This window comes from Mandrillus leucophaeus, unplaced genomic scaffold (assembly GCF_000951045.1).
Source record: "Mandrillus leucophaeus isolate KB7577 unplaced genomic scaffold, Mleu.le_1.0 Scaffold151, whole genome shotgun sequence".
In the NCBI taxonomy this organism is placed as follows: domain Eukaryota; kingdom Metazoa; phylum Chordata; class Mammalia; order Primates; family Cercopithecidae; genus Mandrillus; species Mandrillus leucophaeus.
In genome coordinates this window covers 1,286,454-1,292,433 of record NW_012101488.1, presented here as the reverse complement: position 1 = coordinate 1,292,433, position 5,980 = coordinate 1,286,454, and the positions used below count along the sequence as shown (strand labels likewise).

Here is a 5,980-nt window from a genome sequence, read left to right as displayed (position 1 = left end):
TTTTCTTTTTTTTGAGACTGAGTCTCGCTCTGTCGCCCAGGCTGGAGTGCAGTGGCGCAATCTTGGCTCACTGCAAGCTCCGCTTCCCAGGTTCACGCCATTCTCCTGCCTCAGCCTCCCGAGTAGTTGGGACTACAGGCGCCCACCACCATGCCCAGCTAATTTTTTGTATTTTTAGTAGAGACTGGGTTTCACCATGTTAGCCAGGATGGTCTCCATCTTCAGACCTGGTGATCCGCCCGCCTCGGCCTCCCAAAGTGCTGGGATTACAGGCGTGAGCCACTGCGACCGGCCCCTGTTTGACTTTAATAGGCACCTTGCCTAACTTTCCTGTGCCTCAGTTTCCCCATCTATAAACTGAGTCCCGGGGTGGGGAGGCCACAAGGCTGTAATAGTATCATTGTTAGAATTGCTGTGAGGGGTCAGGTGTGGTGGCTGATGTTTGTAATCATAGCACTTTAGGAGGGTGAGGCGGGTGGATCACCTGAAGTCAAGAGTTAGAGACCAGCCTGGCCATTATGGTGAAACCTCATCTCTACTAAAAATACAAAAATTAGCTGGACATGGTGGCAGGCACCTGTAGTCCCAGCTACTCGGAAGGTTGAGGCAGGAGAATTGCTTCAACCCAGGAGGCGGAGGTTGCAGTGAGCCAAGATCGCGCCATTTCACTCCAGCCTGGGCAACAAGAGCAAAAAAAAACAAAACCCAGAATTGCTGTCAGGCACAAAAATGCCCCACATAAAATAGATGCTTGATCAAATGGTCTCTTATTTAAAAAAAAAATAAAAATAGCTATTATTGGAAGAAAGAAATAGACCCCAATTCTCCCCAAGTCCCTTCTGCCCTGAGATTCTAGACCTCTGCCTCGCTTCTCTGTCTTCCCAGCACCCCAGCTCCAGTCCGGGACACAGCTGACACTCAACAAATATTTGTCAAATTGGGAGAAAAAGAACTATATCTTGTAATTTTCCATCTTAACATCCTCTCTTCCAACTGCCCCCAGGACTGTCCCCCAGCCAAACCAGCCAGAAATCAGAGGATCCTAGGTTCCTCCACCCCTCCAACATTGCCTAGGAATTTCTGAGGGATCTTGGCCATGTCTTTTTCTCTTTGAGCCTCAGTTTCCCCAGCTGGGTAATAGGGGAATGGGTTTTGAATCCTGGCTGTCCTTGGAGAAGAGGCACAGCCCAGTAAGTCGGGTGTGACCACCTGCAGGGGAGACCCCTGGAAAGGTGGGAGTGGCCTTCTGGTGGGACAGGCATCTGGTCACTTCTGCACTGCACCCCACCCCAGCACCCCCACAAGGCGGGATGCTTGATCACCGCCCCAGCAAGAGGTGGGCCCTGTGGGAGGGCCAGGGCTTCCAGGGCTGGTGGTGGTGGTGGTGGTGGTGGTGGGGAGGGCAGGGGGCCGGCCCAGACACCACTCCTGCCCTTTTACGGTTGCAGTGAGTGAGGCAGCACTAACTCGGACATCCGCCATCCGCCTTCCACTGAGCCTGGGACCGGAAACGCGAGGGGGGTGGAGGGGCGGGGCTGGGGGGCAAGGGGAGAGAAGAGTCCCGGAGGAAGAGGGCGAAGGAAGAGAGCGACGCTCCCTAAACTGACCCCTCTCCAGGGCGGACTTGGAAGGGATGTTGCTATAATGGGGAGCGGATAGGATAGGCAGGAAGTCTTGAGGGTATCTGTGGGTGTCCTCCTTGCTCCAAATTTTCCAGCCATGCCTTTCACATCAGAAGGAACAAACGCGGGAGGGGAATTCTCTAGTGGTCATAAAAAGGAACGCCACTCCACTCCGATGTCAAAGGGCAGGGGTTCAGGAAATGCAGGGGATGTGGGCACCACGGGGTTAATCCCCAGCCGTCCCCAGGGGCCTCCCTGCTAAGGCTGGGGGCTTTGGGGCAGGAAGTCCCAGAGAGAGTGGAGGAAGGGAGATAGTATTGTCAGGCTCTGGCCCCATGGGAGAGATTATGGGGGGCCAGGGGAGGGGAGAATGGGAGGATGGTTGGGTTCCCCTGCCCACACTGGCCCCGCCCTCAGGTGAGTCCAGGAGTTCGGGGGAGGCCCCGGCCAGACCAAATCCCTGGGTCCCTTGGGCCGCCGCCCCCAGGATTAAATTCCTGGGAAGATAGCTGGAATTATCTGGGAAGCCTGGGTCCCTAGGGAAGAGGGCTATGACCTTGAAGCTTTCCAGCTCCCCCTCCTCCAACCCCAAGGCTCCGGATGGATGAGGGGGGCGGCGAGCAAAGGGGGAGGCGCCGTGGTGGGGAAGGCAGCCGGCCCACAGCGCTCGGTGCCCGCCCCCCACACCAGCTGTCTCGACAGGTGAGTCAGGAAGACAAAGGCCCCCTTCCCCCAGCTGCTGCGTCCCCTCCCTCCCCAGGGCCGCGCAGGTGGGGGAGCCGGGCCGCCCTTATGGCCCGGGGCAGGGAGCCGCCCTCAGCTCCGAGCGCCCGCTCTGTCCTAGGCACTGCCTGTTAAGCAGATTGCGTGCGGAGCGACGGGGGAGGGGAGTCCCACAAGACTCCGGAGGCTGCGTCCGGGTCCCTGGGTCGGTTCACACCAGCCTCTTCCACAGGAAGACCTAAGTGCCCCCCAAAATTTAGGGGATTAAGAAGTACCCCCGAAGTTCAGGAGCGCGGTCTCACTTGGGGAGACTTTTTCCAGCACCACGTAAACGGGGTCCCTGCACACCAAGGGTCTGAGTCTCAGTCTCTCTTCCAAGTCTCAGGGTCTCCCAAACCAGTCCCCCACAATCCTTCCCCGACCTCGAGCTGAAGTTTGGGGGGAGGGGGAGGAAAGTCTGAGCCCTGCCTCAATCCTGGCATCCCTGCGGGGAGTCGCTGCCAACTTTGAGGTCCTCTGAAAAAAAGTCTTAACAATTCGGGAGTCCTCCGAGCGTCCCCAAATCTTGAGGGCTCCCAGGGGAACCTCATCGCCACCACCCCCCGAGCTTGGGAAGTCAGTCGTGGAGAAGTGATCGACGGTTTTGGGGCTTGTCCTAGGGGATTCAGCCCAAATCCGAGGCTCCCAAGGATCTGTCCCCAAATTCCAGCCCGGAGCGAGCTGGGGGGGAGGGGGACAAAGGCGGGGCGCGGAGCCCGCCCGGGCGGGGACGGGTCGGGGGGCAGGTCCGGCTCACCTCATGGCTGATCTGCGGGCGGGCGGCGCGCCCACGGACTGGCTGCTCCCGGGGCGCCCCTGGCTGGAGGTTCAGGGGTTCGGGGCTGGCTCCGGGCTCGACTCAGGCTCCCCCAGGGTCCCGCCCCATAGAGTCCGGCTTCCTGGGTAGAACGTGGACCGGGCCGGGGCGGGTCTCCGGGCGCCGCTTCCCTCAGGCGATCTGATGAGAGGTCCCTGCGGCAGAAAGGGGATGCGGCGTCTGCTCCCCGACGCGCCCCCCTTGCCGGCGGCGGCTACACTGTTACTCTTACTACTGTACTTCTCTTCGTTACATTTCGTTCCAAAATTCCACTCCCCGCACCCACAATGCCCCGCGCCTTAAAGGGGCCGCGCGCGCCTCCAGGCGAGGGGGTGGAGGGCGCTTAAAAGGGCAACTCGGCACCCTCTGCTTCCGCGATCTTGCTGCTCTCCCCAACGTTGTCGTCCAGGGGTGCACCCTGGGAGTCACCACCACATGGAGGGGCAAGCTTGGTGAAGGGGAAGGCGACCTCCCTTGCTCCCTAGTTCGCTTCCACTGTGGGAATTCTCAGGAGCGTCTCGGAAGGGGCACGATTTCTTTCCCCATCGACTTCTCCATCTCGTACTCCGCTCAATTTTGGGGGTCGAAGAGGACCCTCCAGTTAGTTAAGCAAGTGGTCTCAGATTTTCTCCCTGAAATCCCATCTTCGGAACCCCGCCCCTCCCCAGCGTCTCTCTTCTGTCAATTTCGGAGGGGTTACTAAGGGGGCGAGCCCCCCACCCGCGCGGGAGGGGAGGTGGGGGGAGTAGGGCCCCACCCCTCTCACCCCACCCCGCCCGCCCCGGGAAGGTGAGGAGGAAGTGGGCCAAGGGGGCGCGGTCGGCCGCTGACTCACAGCCGCAGGGTCGGGGGTGGGGTGGGGGTGGAGGTGGGGACTGGCGAGGAGTGCCGGAGTTGGGGGCCTGGCATTCGCCCGAGGTGGGCAGGAGGCGCCGGCTTCTTGGGTATGTAAAGCCTCCGACCCACGTACGCCCCGCTCTCAGTTTCGCCTGCGGAGGACAGCAGGATCATCCCAGCCCTCAGGAGGGCCCGGAGGTGAGGAGACCCTCCCCGGAGCCCCCGCCCCCACACGCCGGCTCCAGGCTGAGCCCAGACACCCTCCGAGGCTTCCGCAGCGTGTCTTGCCGGCCACGCCCCGAGTGACGTCACTGATGTGGTCGCGCCCCTTGGGTAGAGCGCCACCTGGCCCGGGTGAGGCGCCCGAGCCCTGGGAAATCAGTTAGTTTCACGTTTACACATGGGTAAACTGAGGCCTGGAGACAGGGAATGAATCTGGCCTATGACCCTCTTGCCTGAGCCCCCAGAACCCGGAAAGCCACCAAGATCTGAGTGTAAAACCAACAATTCTCAGGGCCAGCTGACTAGGTGAGAGAATCCACTTTTCCAGCGTATTTCCAAGCCGAGTCCCATGTCCGGATGTTGTCCTGACCGCCTTTACCTGGAGAGCACTTCCTCCTTACAGGCCAAGCTCTGACATTAATTCCCCTCCCCTTCTCCACCCCACTCTGGGAGATCTTGAACCCTGATCCTCAGAGGTTATCATTGTTTCTCAGTGTGTCTCCTGAGGCTGAGTTGTCTGGGAGAAGGGGTAGACTTAATTTCTTTTTTCTTTTTTTTTTTTTTTTGAGATATAGTCTCCCTCTGTCGCCCAGGCTGGAGGGCACTGGCACGATCTCGGCTCACTGCAACCTCCCCCTCCTGGGTTCAAGCAATTCTCCTGCCTCAGCCTCCTAAGTAGCTGGGATTACAGGCACGGGCCACCAAGCCCAGCTAATTTTTATATTTTTAGTAGAGATGTGATTTCACCATGTTAGCCAGGCTGGTCTCGAACTTATGACCTCAGGTGATCCACCTTCCTCAGTCTCCCAAAGTGCTAGGATTACAGGCGTGAGCCACTGCACTCAGTTGACTTAATCAATTTCCAGACCTCACTCACCCCAGCCAGGCCGGGCTCAGCAGCTCAACAAACTTATCTAGCTGAATGAGAACTCCATTTCTGTGTGACCTTGGGTAACTGCTTTCTCCTCTCTGGGTCTCAGCTTTTCCATCTGTGAAATAGGAGGGGTGGTATTTCTGGGTGCCACTTACACTACAGCAACAATCAGCAAACGTGGTTTTTTGTTTGTTTGTTTGCTTGTTTGTTTGAGACAGGGTCTCCCTTTGTCGCCCATGCCAGAGCGCAGTAGCATAACCAGGGCTCACTGCAGCCTCCACCTCCAGGGCTCATTCGATCCTCCAACCTCTGCCCACTGAGTAGCTGGGACTATAGGTGCACACCACCATGCCGGGCTAAATTTTTGTAGAGACAAGGTTTCGCTATGTTGCCCAGGCTAGTCTCAAACTCCTGGGCTAAAGTGATCCCCTGGCTCAGCCTCCCAAAGTGCTGGGATTGGAGGTGTCAGTCACCATGCCCAGCCAGCAAACTTTTTCTGTAAAAGTTCAAATAGGAAATCTTTTAGATATGCTAGACATAGGGTCTGGTTTACACACTCTTGACGGTTTTTCTTTTTACTTACAATCCTTAAAAAAATGTAAAAAAACTCTTCTTAGCTTAAGTGCTGCACAAAACAGGTAGCAAGACCCCTGCGTAAGAGAATGCTTGCATATGTACATAACAATCTTTATGGCAGCAGTGATGTGACAGCAAGAAATTGGAAATAGCTTAAATGTCCATCAAGAGGACAGGGGAGGCTGGGCACAGTGGCTCACGCCTGTAATCCCAGCACTTTGGGAGGCCGAGGCAGATGGATCACTTGAGTTCAAGACCAGCCTAGCCAAC

At 57.6% G+C, this 5,980-nt stretch overlaps 1 protein-coding gene across 2 annotated transcripts in view; it reads right to left on the bottom strand.

The window, feature by feature from the left end:
* VASP (vasodilator-stimulated phosphoprotein) overlaps positions 1-4,342 on the bottom strand; it is a 27,492-nt gene extending 23,150 nt beyond the window's left edge. The window contains exons 1-2 of one of the 2 annotated variants that reach the window (XM_011975110.1): positions 4,037-4,342; positions 3,142-3,356 (exon numbers count right to left, since the gene is read on the bottom strand). In XM_011975110.1, coding sequence (XP_011830500.1) covers positions 3,142-3,146 — 5 coding nt within the window. In that variant the 5' untranslated portion in view covers positions 3,147-3,356; positions 4,037-4,342. Of the gene's footprint in view, positions 1-3,141; positions 3,506-4,036 lie in introns of those variants that run through there. The other variant, XM_011975109.1, reaches the window with a different exon arrangement.
* Positions 4,343-5,980: the final 1,638 nt, after the last annotated feature.